This window comes from Hemitrygon akajei, chromosome 23 (genome assembly GCF_048418815.1).
Source record: "Hemitrygon akajei chromosome 23, sHemAka1.3, whole genome shotgun sequence".
NCBI classification, from domain to species: Eukaryota; Metazoa; Chordata; class Chondrichthyes; order Myliobatiformes; family Dasyatidae; genus Hemitrygon; species Hemitrygon akajei.
This window is the reverse complement of record NC_133146.1, coordinates 59,637,732-59,655,650: the sequence shown is the minus strand read 5'-3', so window position 1 is coordinate 59,655,650 and position 17,919 is coordinate 59,637,732. Positions and strand designations below refer to the sequence as shown.

At 42.5% G+C, this 17,919-nt stretch overlaps 1 protein-coding gene across 3 annotated transcripts in view; it reads left to right on the top strand.

Annotated features, from left to right (window-relative positions):
- afap1l2 (actin filament associated protein 1-like 2) overlaps positions 1–17,919 on the top strand; it is a 277,116-nt gene that overhangs the window by 133,968 nt on the left and 125,229 nt on the right. For all 3 annotated transcript variants that reach the window (XM_073027807.1, XM_073027806.1, XM_073027808.1), the window contains one exon: positions 10,469–10,597. In XM_073027807.1, the coding sequence (XP_072883908.1) occupies positions 10,469–10,597 (129 nt within the window). The remainder of the gene's footprint in view (positions 1–10,468; positions 10,598–17,919) is intronic.

The following is a 17,919-nucleotide window of genomic DNA, read 5'->3' as shown; positions in this document are numbered from 1 at the left end:
AGAGCCTCAACATCACATCCCTGCTCTTATATTTTATACCTCTAGAAATGAATGCCAACATTGCATTCACCTTCTTCACCACCGACTCAAGCTGGAGGTTAACCTTTAGGGTATCTTGCACAAGGACCCCCAAGTCCCTTTGCCTCTCTGCATTTTGAATTCTCCCCCCATCTAAATAATAGCCTGCCCATTTATTTCTTCCACTAAAGTGCATGACCATACATTTTCCAACATTGTATTTCATTTGCCACTTCCTTGGCCATTCCCCTAAACTAACTAAGTCTCTCTGCAGGCTCTTGTTTCCTCAACACCACCCGCTCCTCCACCTATCTTTGTATCATCGGTAAATTTAGCCACAAATCCATTAATCCCATAGTCCAAATCATTGATATATATTGTAAAAAGCAGTGATCTCAACACCAACCCCTGTGGAACTCCATTGGTAACTGGCAGCCAGCCAGAATAGGATCCCTTTATTCCCACTCTCTGTTTTCTGCTGATCAGCCAATGCTCCACCCATGCTAGTAACTCCCCTGTAATTCCATGGGCTCTTATCTTGCTAAGCAGCCTCATGTACAGGACTTTGTCAAATGCCTTCTGAAAATCCAAGTACAGCACATCTACTACATCTCCTTTGTCTACCCTGCTTGTAATTTCCTCAAAAAATTGTAGTAGGTTAATCAGGCAGGATTTTCCTCTCAGGAAACCATGCTGGCTTTGGCCTATCTTGTCACGTGCCTTCAGGTATTCTGTAATCTCATCCCTAATAATCGATTCCAACAACTTCCCAACCACTGATGTCAGGCTAACAGGTCTATCGTTTCCTTTCTGCTACCTCCCACCCTTCTTAAATAGTGGAGTAACATTTGCAATTTTCCAGTCATCCGGTACTATGCTAGAATCTATCGACTCTTGAAAGATCATCGTTAATGACTCCACAATCTCTCCAGCTACTTCCTTCAGAACCTGAAGTTACATTCCATCCACCCTCAGACCATTAAGATTTATCCACCCTCAGACCATTAAGCACCTCCTGAGCACCTTCTCAGTTGTAATTTTCACTGCACATACTTCACTTCCCTGACACTCTTGAATGTCCAGTATACTGCAGATGTCTTCCACTGTGAAGAATGATGCATTCAATTCCTCTGCCATCTCTGCGTCTCTCATTACAATATTTCCATCATCATTTTCTATTTGTCCTATAGCTACCCTCAGCTCTCTTTTATCCTTAATTTATTAAAAAAAGCTTTTATTATCTTCTTTGATATTAGTCTCCAGCCTCCTTTTGTAATTTATCTTTTCCTTCCTAATGATCTTCCTAATTTTCTTCTGCAAGTTTTTAAAAGCTTCCCAATCCTCTGTCTTCCCACTAGCTTTGGCTTCCTTGTATGCCCTCTCTTTTGCTTTTACTTTGGCTCTGACTTCACTTGTCAGCCATGATAGTGTCCTTCTTCCATTTAAACATTTCTTCTTATTTGGAATATATCTGTCTTGCACTTCTCTCAATTTTCACAGAAACTCCAGCCATTACTGCTCTGCTGTCCTTCCTAGAAGTGTCCCTTTCCAGTCAACTTTGGCCAGTTCCCCTCTCATGCCATTGTAATTTCCTTTATTCCAGTGAAACACCGACACATTGGAATTTAGTTTTTCCTTCTCATATTTCAAAGTGAACTCAGTCATATTGTGGTCACTGTTCCCCAAGGGTTCCTTAACCTTAAGATCTCTTATCACCTCCAGATCATTGCACAACACCCAGTCCAGCACAGCCGGACCCCTACTGGGCTCATCAACAAGCTGTTCTAAAAAACTTCCCTCAGACATTCTACAAATTCTCTCTCTTGAGGTCCAGTACTGGCCTGGTTTTCCCAATCCACTTTCATGTTAAAATCCCCAAAGATTACCATGACATTGCCCTTCTGACACGCCTTTTCTATCTCCTGCTGTAATTTGTAATCCACATCCCGGCTGCTGTTTGGAGGCCTGGTATACCCCAACTGCCATTAGGGTCCTTTTATGCTTGTCATATCTTAACTCAACCCATTGAGACTCTACATCTTCCAATCCTATGTCATTCCTTTTTAATGATTTAATATCATTTCTTATACAAAGGGCCACACAACCCCCTCTGCCTACTAACCTATCTTACCAATACACTGTATATCCTTGGACATTCAGCTCCCAATGGCAGCCATCCTTCAGCCAAGTTTCAGAGATGGCCACAACATCATACTTGCCAAACTGTAGCTGAATTTCAAGATCGTCCATTTTATTTCTTATTCTGCGGGCATTTAAATACACTTTCAGTCCAGTATTTGTTGCTTTCTGTTTTAACTGCACCACGCCTCTATTGCCCTGTAACTCATCCCACTGGCTGCTCTTGCCTGTCCTTTCTATCATCTCTGTTGCACGCTATCTTTGATTTATTTCTGTTTTCCCTTTCCTTAGTCTTATCACTCCGGTCCCATCCCCCTGCCAAATTAGTTTAAACCCTTCCTAACAGCTCTATTAAACCTGCCCGCTAGGATATTGGACCCTTTTGGGTTCAGGTGTAACCCGTCCTTTTTGTACAGATCATACCTTCCCCAGAAGATGCCTCAATGATCCAAGAACTCGAAACCCTGTCCCTTACACCAGTCTCTCAGCCACGCATTAATATGCCTGATCATGCTATTCTTGCGCTCGTTAGCACGTGGCACAGGCAGCAGTCCTGAGGTTACTACCCTGGAGGTCCTGCTTTTCAGTTTCCTAGAACTCGCTGAATTCTCACTTCAGAACCTCCTCCCCTTTTCTACCTATGTCATCGGTATCAACGTGTACTGAGGCTTCAGAGTACTCTGGACCCGATGCGAGGCGTCCCGTACCCTGGCACCCGGGAGGCAACACACCATGCGGGTATCTCTAACAGGCTGACAGAACCTCCTAACTCTTCCTCATCTTCCTCTTTTCCTTCTGCACCACAGAAGTAGGCTCAGTGCCAGAGATCCAATCGCCATGGTCATCCTTTATCAGGTCACCCCCCCAGCAGCATCCAAAATAAGGTAACGATTACTGAGGTGGATGGCCACAGGGGTTCTCCCTGCTATCTGAGCTCTTCCCATCCCTTCCCTGACAGTCACCCACTTGTCTAACTCCTGCAGCCTCGGGGTAACTAACTCCTTGTAGCTCCTACCTATCTCCTGCTCCCTTTGCCTAATAAGCTGCAGCTCCAGCTCTCTAACGTGGTCTCTCAGGAGCTGCATCTCAGTGCACTTAGCACAGATGTGGCCATCTGGGAGATGGGAAGATTCCCAAGATTTCCACATCTGACACCCAGAGCAAAGTACTAATCCTACAGACATTCCTCTAAATCAAAATGGAAAAAAAGCTAAGTCCACTCACCCACTTACCTCGCCAAAGCCCAAATGAGCTAAAGCCCCAGCACTCTGCCTCAGATCACTCCGTCCATGACCGCTCCGCTGGGCAGTATCTCCCTTTTATGCCTGAACCTTCCCTGCTATCTAACTCATGATCGGTGCTCTGGTTACAGCTGCTGATAGACCACGTACAAATGTTGACTGTTTATTCATTTCCTCCAGCACCTTGTGCGTGTTGCTTTGGATTTTGAACATCTGTAGATGTCCTTATGCTTATGATTTGCTTCCCTCCCTTTTGACTCACCGGGACACGATTTCTATTTTCCCAACTAACTCTCCAGAACCTCAATTCCTACACTCACCCTTCTGACTCACTGGAGCCCCAGTATCTATGTTCCCATTCAATTTTCACAGTTCTGTTTCCTCTGCCCTTTTTCAATCAATGCAGGTTCCCTTTAAGCTTACCAGGGTTCACTTGGAAATTTATTGTAATACTATGTAGCGTCTTAACAAGAGTGAATTAAAAAGTTGTAGTTGTATTAATATTTGAATAACATCTTGAATAGTCAAAAATTAGTAATCCAGCAATACCAAACGTGTTGAATGATTGGGATGGTGTTTTAGATAGGAAAGTGCTGGCTGTTTTGACTTATCCCATAATTTTGATACTACTTAACAGAAGTCTCTGCTGTTACCTACTGAACAACTGAAGAAAGGTAGAACGATTTGCAGCCCGTGGCCACTGTATTAGGTACACCTGTACACCTGCTCATTAATGCAAATATCTAATCAGCCAAGCATTGTATAAAATCATGCAGATATGGTCAAGAGGTTCATTTGTTGTTCAGACTAAACGTCAGAATGGGGAAGAAATGTGATCCTGGTAACATTACCCATGGAATGATTATTAGTGCCAGACAGGATGGCTTCAGTATCTCAGAAACTGCTGATTTCCTGGGATTTTCACACACTGCAGTCTCTGGAGTTTACAGAGAATGAGGCAAGAGGCAAAAGGCAAAAGGACATCCAGTGAGCGGCAGTTCTGTGGGTGAAAATGCCTTGTTAATGAGAGAGTTCAGAGGAAAGTGGCCAGCCTGGTTTAAACTGACTGGAAGGAGACAGTAAATCAAACAACCACACCTTAAAACAGTGGTGTGCAGAAGAGCATCTCTAAATGCTCAACACATCAAGCCTTGAAGTGGGTGGGCCGGAGTGGCAAAAGACCGCCAATGTGCGCTCAGTGGCTGCCTGATTAGGTGCCTCCTGGGCCTAGTTATACAGCAGCAGGATGTATTCCAAAGTTTCGAGCCAGCCACTTGCTGTGGTACAAAAATAGTTTGCATTCATCTGGGAATATTTATTCAAAAAGTAATAATATTGCAGTTGTACCCTGGAAGTTTTAGGTTTTTGCAACTTGGGCGCCACGGTAGCATAGTGGCTAGTGTGATGCTATACAGCTCGGGTTGTGTGAGTTCGGAGTTCAATTCCAGTGCCATCGGAAAGGAGTCTCTTACATTCATGATCATGGCCAATCTCTCTCAGCATCAGTTCCCAGTATGAACCTACCATCTATTCATTTCCATAATATCCATTGCTCTGTGAAACTGTTTGAATGAGTATGAGGTCTGTGTCCATAAGACCATAATATACAGGAGCAGAATTAGGCTATTTAGCCCATCGAGTCTGTTCCGCCATTTCGTCAAAGCTAATCCAATTTTCCTCTCAGCCTGAATCTCCTGCCTTCCCCCTGTATCCCTCCATTCCCATACCAATCAAGAATCTATCAACCTCTGTCTTAAATGTACATAAAGACTTGGCCTCCACAGCTGCCTGTGGCAAACAATTCCATAGATTCACCAGTCTCTGGCTAAAGAAATCCCTCCTCATCTCTGTTCCAAACAGATGCCCCTCTATTCTGAGGCTGTGTCCTCTGGTCTTAGACTGTCTCACCTTAGGATTCTCCACATCCATTCTATCAAGGCCTTTCACCATTCAATAGATTTCAATGAGGTCACCCCTCATTCTTCTGAATTTTAGTGAATACAGGCCCAGAGCCATCAAACATTCTTCATATGACAAGCCGTTCAATACTGGAATCATTTTCGTGAACCTCCTTTGAACCCTCTGCAGTGCTTTATAAAGCCTCAACATTACATTCTTGCTTTTATATTCTAGCCCTCTTGAAATAAATGCTAACATCGCATTTGCCTTCCTCACCACAGACTCAACCTGCAAAATAACCTTTAGAAAATCCCACAGAAGGACATGCAGGACCTTTGCACCTCAGCTTTTTTGTATTTTCTGTCCATTTAGAAAATAATCAACCCTTTCACCTTTTCTACCAAAGTGCATGACCATGCACTTCCTGACACTGTATTCCATCTGCCACTTCTTTGCCCATTCTCCTAATCTGTCTAAGTCCTTCTGTAGCCTCGCTACTTTCTCAAAACTACCTACCCCTCCACCTTTCTTCATATTGTCTGCTAACTTTGCAACAAAGCTATTAATTCCATTATCCTCATCATTGACAGAATGTAAAAAGAATCAATCCCAACACAGACCCCTGTGGAACACCACTCGTCACCAACTTCCTGCCTGTAATTTCTTCAAAAAATTGCAGTAGGTTAGTGAGACAGGGTTTTCCTTTCAGGAAACCGTGCTGGCTTTGGCCTGTCTTGTCATGTGCCTCCAGGTACTCCGTAATCTCGTCCCTAACAATCGATTCCAACAACTTCCCAACCACTGATGTCAGGCTAACAGGTCTATAGTTTCCTTTCTGCTGCCTCCCACCCTTCTTAATAGCGGAGTAATATTAGCAATTGTTATACCCCTCATAATTTTGTATACTTCTATCAATTCTCCTCTCTATCTTCTATGTTCTAAGAATACAGTCCCAACCTATTTAATCCCTCTTTATAACTCAGGTCCACCAGATCTGTCAACATCCTTGTAAATTTTCTCTGTACTCTTTCAACCTTATTTACAACTTTCCTGTACATAGGTGATCAAAACTGCGCACAGTATTATAAATTAGGCCTCACCAATGTCTTACATAGCATCTTAATCTCCTATACTCAATACTTTGATTTATGAAGGCCAATGTGTCAAAAGCTTTCATTATGACCCTATTTACCTGTGATGCCACTTTCAATGAATTATGGACTTGTATTCCCAGATCCCTTTGTTCTACAACACTCCTCAGTGCCTCCTCACTCCTCCCACTCCCCACTGTCTAAGACCGACCCTGGTTGGTCCTACTAAAGAGCAACACCTCGCATTAAATTCCATCTGCTATTTTGCAGCTCATTTTTCCAGCTGGTCCAGACCCCTCTGCAAACCATTACAGTCTTCTGTGAATGCTGTGCACCTTCATAGTATCTGATAAAAGAGAGCTCAAAAGGTTAGATGTTCCTTTGTAAGCCAGTTTTACCTTTTTTTGTTTGAATAGTTTCATTTTCTTCATCCATATCCAAGAATGTAAATGCTTCTGAATATCTGGTCCGAGCTACAGGAAGTTAGCATCCTTCGTAGAAATGCAAGTTGATGCACATTTTGTCAATCTATCAGTCTATATATTACTAAATTTAGGCAGATAATATTTGTTATATTTTTCCTCTAGACTTAAAACTATTAGCAATGAAAAACAGCCTTTTAATCTGTATTAAATCTCCTTTGGAAATGAAAAAATCTGTATTAAATTTCCTTCGTGAAAGAAAAAAATACCCACTCATAGGTGAGGCTTAGGAAGTAAACCCTGAGGAATAAACCAGAGGTAGGGTCCCTAAGGCAATCCTCCACTGACAGACTGGCAACTTCTATGCCGCCACTGGTGCCAAACTGTATTGGTCTCTGTTGTTCCTTTGGATTCACCAACTGCATGGGCAACGGCTTGCTGTCCACAATCGCATAGCCCTGGCATGCGTATCACATGGACAGCTAGGGCACAATACCCATGGTTGCCTTGACCAATGGAGGCCCTCAGGTATGCTCAGTCATTTCAGGGAGCAACTAAGAACAATCACATGAGCCTGGGGTCAGAGACAAAGCAGAACCAAATAAGGATGGCCATACCCCAGTCAGACATAAACCACTCAATTCATGGCCACCATTACTTACACAAGTTGCTTTTGTTTTAAAGCTGAGATCATGACTTCATCAGTATTAGGGAAAACAAGAGCAAATTTACATTTGTGTAATCGACTGCTATGTGTTCAATGCATGTGATTTCTGTAATCCCTGATTCAGAGTCTACCATGTGCACATGAAAGAGGTTCATTCAATTATTTAACATTTCCCTAATACATAATTTTGTAGCTGGTTACTATTAAAAGAAATGATGAGGATCTATTAATTGACCTTTGATCTAAAGCAACATACAAAAAACACTGGAGAAACTCAGCAGCATCTGTGGAAGTGAATAAGCAGTCAATGTTTTGGACCGAGAGCCTTCTTCAGGACTGAGAAAGAAGGGGGAAGAGACCAGAACCAAAAGCTGCAGGGAGGGGAAGGAGGATAACTACGGGGCCTCTGTTCTTTCTGGGTATTTTATATTTTTTGTTCTAATACAATATTGATTATGTAAATATTGCAGCAAGATATATTCAGATGGCCATGAATGGATTTTTAAAACATTATTATGACCCATATTTATGAACCATGAGTGCAAGTTTCCTATAGCAATAATTTAAAAAATGACAACGTTTTTAAATTGGAAAAAGAAACTGAATTTGTGCCTTTTGTGGCTCTAGTACTGTGTTGAATGTCCACACGAAAACATGAAGTCACCTCTTAAGGTGTTAGTGACATCATCGGGTGTGTATATTGGATGGTGTTCTTTATCCAGCAGAAATTGGCTTAGAATTCTGTCATGAAATTATTTGCAACTAATTTATAATTTTGTTGGTAGAGAAACACGAAGATCATGAACCTTGCATCCCATGATAAAATACATCACAAATTAATGTGTCCATTAGTAATTCCCTTGCATGTTATTTGTCCATTAAACAAAGGAATAACAAAATATTGGTTGAAGAGGTCAGATGCACGATGAGTATCATGACTAACAGAAGAAATCAGAATTCTATGAAATGTTAAATGCATGTCCAGAATAAGATCAGTTTATTCTTTCCAATTGACTGTAACTGCAGCCAGCAAAGACATCTGGAGAAGTCCAGATGTTATTTTATAAACATAGCTGGTCGCTACAGAGCTCTTATAATGTCCCCTATAAGTTTCCACAGTGAGGGCTGAAAACCCAGTGACAGCAACATAAAGAAACAATTAGTTTGGGACAAAAAAATATGGTTATGGAGTGTTCCAAGTAGTGCTGAAGCAATGCTCCACACTTTTATTCATGTTAAGGAAAGGGTGGCCTTATAATGTTATCTCATCGGCTATCAGCTGCACTTGTCCAGTAAATCTCACACCTTTGTGCGTCTGAGGTGGGGTACTAATGTCCGAAGTGAACTGAAGGGTGGATGCAGGTGGACCTAACCATCTGTTCCATTGCATTGAACCTCGTGGAAGGATCCAAAGAGGGTCGTCATGCCAACTCCATATGAAAGGGTTTGCTAATCCTGTGGGAAAAGATAGATGCAGATTGGTGCTTCAGTTATTTTACTTTCAATGATTTTAAAGCATAATGGTGTTTTAATTAACTTTAAAAAATATAAAATATTTAAAATCTAGTTTCTGAACGGAAAATTAACAACCCATGAACACTAACTCACTGTTTATCATCATCATTATTATGTGCGGTGTCGTATGATGTGGCCGATCATGGTCTGTGGCCACGATTGTTCTTGGCAAATTGTTCTCCAGAAGTGGTCTGCCATTATCTTCTTCTGGAGAGTGTCTTTACAAGATGGGTGAGCCCAGCCATTATCAATAATCTTCAGAGGTTGTCTCCCTGGCATCGGTGGTCGCATAACCAGGAATTGTGATATGGACCAACTGGTCATATGTTCATCTGCCACCTGCTCCCATGGCTTCTCATGACCCTGATCGAGTGAGGAGGGGGTGGCTACACCTTGCCAAAGGGTGATCGGCAGGCTGGTGGAGGGAAGGACTGCTTTACATCTCCTTTGGTAAGGAGGTGTACCCTGCCAACCAAATGCGTAATGGTGTTCTAGTTAACTTTTTAAAATATAAAATATTTAAAATCTAGTTTCTGAATGAACAAGGAACAACCCATGAACACTGCCTCACTATAATTACTCTCTTTTTACACTATTTATTTAATTTATATACATATATCAGATTGTAACTCATACAAGAAAATTTGCAAATGTTGTATCTTGATGAAGGGTCTTGGCCCAAAACTTCGACTGTACTCTTTTCCATAGATGCTGCCTGGCCTGCTGAGTTCCTCCAGCATTTTGTCTGTGTTTTTGCAACTTATAGTATTTTTTAAATTTATTACACTGTTCTGGTGCCAGAAAACAACAGATTTCATGGTATTAGTCAGTGATATTAAACCTGTTATATGCGGTTACATGCTTAATTGAGTCCTTTCATCAAGTTAGAGGTCGTCATATATTCAACAGCACAATAGACAAATTGGTGTATGTCGTACACCTCATATTCCATCTACTGTAGGCACTGTCCAACCTGGTGGCATGAACATCAATATCTATTTCCAGAATTGTTTTCCTTTCCTCTTCCTGTATTCCCCACTCTCGCCCCTTACTTCTTTTCCTCACCCATCTATCACATTCCTCTGGTGCCCCTCCCCTCTCTTTCATGACCTTTCAGCTTCTCCCTCTTCTCCTTTCCCCACCTTTTAATTCTGTGATCTTCCCCCTTCCTTTCCAGTCTGGATGAAGGGTCTCAGCTCATAATACCGACTGTTTATTCATTCCCACGGATGCTGCCTGACTTGCTGAGTTCCGGCACCATTTTGCGTGTGTTGTATGTCACGCAGGCATGCACAGAGTGACGTTGTTTGTCACAGAAGTTCTGTTGTTTCAGTGAAATGGCTTACAATGGGACACATTTTCTGAGGCAAATTTTAATCAGTACAAATGCTGGAAAACTACTAATTATTTGGAATTTTTTTTCCTTGAAGTGGTTTGATATCATTGTGACATTTATTTTCTTTTTGTTTTTTCCAGCACTGGATCAGCTCCTCACAGAACTCGAGACCTTTTTAAAGTTACTGGACAATGAAAACCTCAGCCTCACAGCCTTAGCAAAAAAATGTGTCTTATCCGAGCTCCTTCATACCATCGTCACTTCTTCAGGTCTGTGTTAAATTTCATTTTGACTGGAATTTCACTTTTGTTGAAATTTAACTTTTACAGTAAATTATAACTATATTTTCATCATAGAATTGAATTGAATTTATTTAAATCTTACATCCATTCCACAACGTGAGGGAGTAAAAATCTTTGTGTATGACTCCGTCGCAATGTACAGACATGGGAATTTATAAGTGTAATGGCTTGTAGAAAGAAGTTGTCCCATGGCCTGTTGGGCCCGGCTTTAATGCTACAGTACTGTTTGCCAGATGGAAGCAGCTGAAACTGTTTATGGGTGGGGTGATCATTATCATCGTGTGCCATATCGTATGATGTAGGCGATCATAGTCTCATGACCATGACTGTAATTGGCACATTTTTCTACAGAACCGATTTGCCATTGCCTTCTTCTGGGCAGTGTCTTTACAAGTTAGTGACCCAGGCCAGTATCAATACCCTTCAGAGATTGTCTGTCTGGCATCGATGGTTGTATAACCAGGACCTGTGATATGCACCAGCTTCTCATACAACCATCCATCATCTCCCTTGCCCAAGAGAGACTTGCAGGCTAACAGGAGCGGCTTACCCCTTTGGCAGAGATGTATCTCCAACCCACCACCCAAACTGTATATTTTAGAGTGCCTAAATCTGTAAGTGAGAAATGAAAATCAGAGAATTCAGGTATTTTCAATGCAATAAACAGGAGTAGAGGTGGCCCAAAATATTCCTCAAAACTATTGTGTTCTTCAGTAAGCACCAGTTGATCCCACCTTCCCCTGCAGATTTGCATGATTCTTGGCATACCATGTTAGTTGTATAGAAACATAGAAAACCTACAGCACAATACAGGCCCTTTGGCCCACAAAGTTGTACCACTGCCAGCAGCCCATTCCATGCACTCACCACTCTCTACGTAAAAAACTTACCCCTGACATCTCCTCTGTACCTACTCCCCAGCACCTTAAACCTGTGCCCTCTTGTGGCAACCATTTCAGTCCTGGGAAAAAGCCTCTGACTATCCACACGATCAATGCCTCTCATCATCTTGTACACCTCTTTCAGGTCACCTCTCACCCTCCTTCACTCCAAGGAGAAAAGGCCAAGTTCACTCAACCTATTCTCATAAGGCATGCTCCCCAATCCAGGCAACATCCTTGTAAATCTCCTCTGCACCCTTTCAATGGTTTCCACATCCTTCCTGTAGTGAGGCGACCAGAATTGAGCACAGTACTCCAAGTGGGGTCTGACCGGGGTCCTATATAGCTGCAACATTACCTCTCGGTTCCTAAATTCAATTCCATGATTGATTAAGGCCCATACACCGTATGCCTTCTTAACCACAAAGTCAACCTGTGCAGCTGCTTTGAGCGTCCTATGGACTTGGATCCCAAGATCCCTCTGATCCTCCACACTGCCAAGAGTCTTACCATTAATACTATATTCTGCCATCATATTTGACCCACCAAAATGAACCACTTCACACTTATCTGGGTTAATGTTTGTTGTAACGTTCGCAAAATAAGTTGCTATGATTGGATTCATTGTCTGAGGACTTGGTATAAGAAAACCTCTACTATAAGATTTCTAGAATTACAGCAACATAATCTACCCATGATTCTACCTATGATGACAGGTTCAACATTAAGTTATATCACGGCCTATCTGACCTTCATTCCATTTGCACACTTTGATTTAATACTCATGTCTAATCAAATTCAAAAAGACTGAGTGCAGACTTCACTCCTGATGAAGGGTTTTGGCCCGAAACATCATCACTACCTCCTCCCATAGATGCTGTCTGGCCTGCTGAGTTCTGCCAGCATTTTGTGTTTTTAATGATATCTCAGTATTTTTTCCTCTCTATTTGCACTTAATAGTTCTTTTTGTAGTTTACAGTTTCTATAATCATGCATTGCAATGTACTGCTGCCACAAAACACAAATTTCATTACATGCCAGTGATATTAAGCCTGATTTTGATTCTGAAGTTTGCTTAGAAACTTAAAGAGAACTTCCATAAGGAAGTCCCAAGAACAAACTCAAGTGCTGGGAACAAAATCAAGTAGGTTCTGTGGTAACTTCTACTTTACAAAAAGACCACTCGACAACTTGATGGCCAAAAAAGCATCTTTATCTGGGACGGCAAATGATATTTACAATATAGAGGTTTCCAGGTACCTCGTGCGGCATGGGTGGAGAACTATATACAATGCACACTGGGAGTAAAAAGAGCGGAAGTAAAGACCCTGCCAACCCCGGATCCCACCTCTTGCTACCAACAGCGTGCAGTCGTAGTCTGTGGAGTGAGGTGGTATTTAAACAGGAAACGTGAAAGCCGGGTACTAAGAGAATCCCCTGTCATCCGCTTCAAGCCTTCCTTCACTGTCTGAACAGCCCACTCAACCAAACCATTTGAGGCTGGGTGGAAAGGGGCCGTCTGAATGTGATGAATGCCGTTCTGCTGCATGAACTCACCAAACAGCTCACTGGTGAACGTCGGGCCATTATCAGTGACCAGAGTGTCGGGCAACCTGTGGACTGCAAACACTTGCCTGAGTTGGTCAATGGATGAGGGGGCTGTGACGTTGCTCATGATGTGAGCTTCGATCCATTTGGAATGCGCATCTACCATTACAAGAAACATTTGTCCCATATAAGGGCCAGCAAAGTCCAAATGTAGCCTAGACCAGGGGTAGACTGGCCACTCCCTTGGGTGCAAAGGAGCTGGTGGTGGCATGTTCTGATTGGTCTGACATTGCGTGCATGATTTTACCTTGTTCTCCAGATCCTGATCCATTCTGGGCCACCAGACGTAGGATCTTGCAAGGCTTTTCATTCGAGACACCCATGGGTGAGTCTCATGAATTTCCTCCACAATCTGTGAACGGCCAGGGGGAGGCACGATGACCCTCGCCCCCCAGAAAATGCAACCATCCTGCAGACTCATACGACCATCCACCACCTGCTCCCCATGGCTTCACATGACCCTGATCGGAGAGCTAAGCAGGTGCTACACCTTGCCCAGGTGTGACCTGTAGGTTAGCGGAGGGAAGGGGGACCTTATATCTCCTTTGGAAAAGATGTATCTCCACCCCACCACCATCATGGAGGTAGGAAAAATGTAAGGCTAACTACTTTAGGGAATAAACTTGGAAACAAAGAACTTTTTAGATGTTGAGAGATTGGAGAATGTTAATGTTCTACACGATCTATATTCCCTATATTCCTTGTGCACATGTCACGGAAAGTCAGCAAGTAGGTGAAAAAAGGGATTCAGGAGGTAAATGGAATGAAAAATACATGTAACTGACGGAAGGACGGTAGTGAAGATGTGTATATTGATGGAATGCTGGTAGGTGTGTTCCAGGAGGACATTTAATAGATAATGTGGGGTCATAGGGTGCAGAATCAGGACCATCGCCACCACTCCCCCATGTCTTTACCATAGAGTTAAAAGTGGCAGGGTTCTGCTAGAGTATAACCAGAAGCAGAAAAATGTAAGATTGAACAGAAGGTGAACATTTAGTTCAGATAAACTGCCAACTGATTTTATCTTTCTCTTCTGAAGCCTGTTACTACTACAGTACCAGAGTATAGGCTGCCAACAACAGCTCACCAGAGTCCCATGTCCTGGGCAAACAAAAGGTTGATCTGCCCTGCGGTTTTTGCTTTCAACATTCATACGTCTTCGGGCAAAGATCCTTCCCCTCACAGGACTGAAGACGCTGGAGCTTCTGTTGGTATTTCTGTAGCTCTGGGTTTTTACAGGGTGAGGTAGCTAGCAGGATGTCCAACCCTACTCCATTCGTAGCCAGGCCTGGGATCATCCGTGGTGGAGTTCCGCTGAATTCAGTTCATCGTCAATTACAAATGATATAAATAGTGTTTAAACATGTAAGCTATTTTTAATTGTTAATATAAATGGATGAAAATGTATTTTTGATAATTAGCATTAGTGGATGTGAGGGTATCAGCTGTTGTGTTTGTACCTCTGTTCCACCCACAAACTCATTAAATAAGACCATAAGATATAAAAACAGAATTAGGCCACTCAGCCCATTGAGTCCACTCCACCCAGATCCTATTCAACCCCATACACCTGCCCTCTCACCATATCCCTTGATGCCCCAACTAATCAGAAATCTATCAATTTCCACTTTAAATAGACCCATGGACTTGAACTCCACTGCAGTCTGTGGCAGAGCATTCCACAGATTCACCATTCTCTGGCTAAAAGAAATTCCTCCTTACTTCTGTTATAAAAGTCACCCCACAATTTTGAAGCTATGCCTTCTAGTTCTGGATACCCTCACCAGAGGAAATATCCTCTCCACATCCACCTTATCTAGTCCTGTCAATAAGGTTTCAATAAGATCCCCACACATTCTTCGAAATTCCAGTGAGTACAGGTTCAAAGCTGCCAAACACTCCTCATATGTTACCCCTTCATTCCTGGAATCATCCTCATGAACCTCCTCCGGGCTCTCTTCAATGACAACACTTCCTTTCTGAGATAAGTGGTCTGAAACTATTGACAATACAGTGCGGCCTGACTAGTCTCTTGTAAAGCTTCAGCATTATCTCTTTCATGCCTCTGTAATTCCCTTTATTTCATTGCGATACTGATACATGTGACCTATGTTTCTCCCTCTCAAATTACAGCATGAATTCAATCATGTTATGATCTCTGTCTCCTAAGGGTTCCTTTACACTAAGCTCCCGAATAAGATCTGGGTTATTACACAGCACCCAATCTAAGATAAACTTTTCGAGTAGGCTTGAGCCCAAGCTGCTCTAAAAAGCCATCTCGTAGGCTTCAACAAATTCGATAGATAGATAGATAGATAGATAGATAGATACTTTATTCATCCCCATGGGGAAATTCAACTTTTTTCCAATGTCCCATACACTTGTTGTAGCAAAACTAATTACATACAATACTTAACTCAGTAAAAAATATGATATGCATCTAAATCACTATCTCAAAAAGCATTAATAATAGCTTTTAAAAAGTTCTTAAGTCCTGGCGGTAGAATTGTAAAGCCTAATGGCATTGGGTAGTATTGACCTCTTCATCCTGTCTGAGGAGCATTGCATCTATAGTAACCTGTCGCTGAAACTGCTTCTCTGTCTCTGGATGGTGCTATGTAGAGGATGTTCAGAGTTATCCATAATTGACCGTAGCCTACTCAGCGCCCTTCGCTCAGCTACCGATGTTAAACTCTCCAGTACTTTGCCCACGACAGAGCCCGCCTTCCTTACCAGCTTATTAAGACGTGAGGCGTCCCTCTTCTTAATGCTTCCTCCCCAACATGCCACCACAAAGAAGAGGGCGCTCTCCACAACTGACCTATAGAACATCTTCAGCATCTCACTACAGACATTGAATGACGCCAACCTTCTTAGGAAGTACAGTCGACTCTGTGCCTTCCTGCACAAGGCATCTGTGTTGGCAGTCCAGTCTAGCTTCTCGTCTAACTGTACTCCCAGATACTTGTAGGTCTTAACCTGCTCCACACATTCTCCATTAATGGTCACTGGCTCCATATGAGGCCTAGATCTCCTAAAGTCTACCACCATCTCCTTGGTCTTGGTGATATTGAGACGCAGGTAGTTTGAGTTGCACCATATCACAAAGTCCTGTATCAGTTTCCTATACTCCTCCTCCTGTCCATTCCTGACACACCCCACTATGGCCGTGTCATCAGCGAACTTCTGCACATGGCAGGACTCCGAGTTATATTGGAAGTCTGATGTGTACAGGGTGAACAGGACCGGAGAGAGTACGGTTCCCTGCGGCGCTCCTGTGCTGCTGACCACCATGTCAGACCTACAGTCTCCCAACCGCACATACTGAGGTCTATCTGTCAAGTAGTCCACTATCCAATCCACCATGTGAGAGTCTACTCCCATCTCCGTTAGTTTGTGCCTTAAGATCTTGGGCTGGATGGTGTTAAAGGCACTAGAGAAGTCAAGGAATGTAATCCTCACAGCACAACTGACCCCCTCTAGGTGAGAGAGAGATTTGTGCAGCAAATACGTGATAGCATCCTCCACTCCCACCTTCTCCTTATACGCAAACTGAAGAGGATCCTGGGCGTGCCTGGTTTGTGGCCTCAGATTCTGTATTATCAGCCGCTCCATGGTCTTCATCACGTGCGACGTCAAGGCAACAGGTCTAAAGTCATTCAACTCCTTTGGTTGTGGTTTCTTCGGTACCGGGACAATACAGTCCCCCTCTTGCAACCTGATTTTCCCAATCCCCTTGCATATTGAAGTCCTCTATTACAATTTATTACATTACACTTATTACATGCCCTTCCCAGTTACCTTTGCAATCTCTGCCCTACATCTTGGCTATTATTTGGAGGCCAAATAGATATGATTCCCATAATGTTCTTTTTATCCTTGCAGTTTCTTAACTCCACCCACAAAGATTCAACATTCTCTGACCCTGTGTCACCTCTTTCCATCTCTTACCAATAGAGCCACACCACCACCTATGCCTTTCAATACAAATTGTATCCTTTGCTGTTAAACTCCCAACTATGACATTCTTTCATCCATGACTCAGTGATGCCTACAGTGTCATACCAACCAATCTCCAATTGCGCCATGAATTTGTCCACCTTAATCCAGCTGCTACATGCATTTAAATACAGCACCTTCAGTCCTGCATTCTTCACCCTTATGAATTTTGCCTCTGTGGTACAACTTAACTCTTTGCTGTATCTGCAGTTGTAACCAATCGTTGGCTTGTCCTTCCTTACATTCATATTAAATATTCCATCATTTTATATTACATATTACATCATCTACTTGTAAACCTGCCGGATCATCCTCAGCTCCATCATACTGGCTCCCATCCCCTTGCCATATTTGTTTAAGCCACAGCTCTAGGAAAACTGCCCACAAGATATTCATCCCCTTGGATTCTAAATGAAACAATTTCCATATAGGATACTTCGGATGTTAGGATTATGCAGAGAAGTCCAATCCCTGGGTCATTTTAAGCTTTAACAGTTTGTTTATTATCAAAATATGTATGCAGTATACAACTCTGAGATTCTTCTTCTCCAGATAGCCATGAAACAAAGAGAAACCACGGAATTCAGTTCAGAGAGAAACAGCAAACCCACTAACACAGTCATCAACCTCCCAAACACCCCTTCCCTACACAAAAAACAACACGAAAGTATGGCGAAAACACAGAATATAAAAACCATAAGACAGAAAAAGAAGTCTGCAGTCCATAGTCCAAAATCCATATGCAGTAACCTCGGTAATATTCACCGAGTGTTTCCACTAGCAATCAGAAAGCCATTA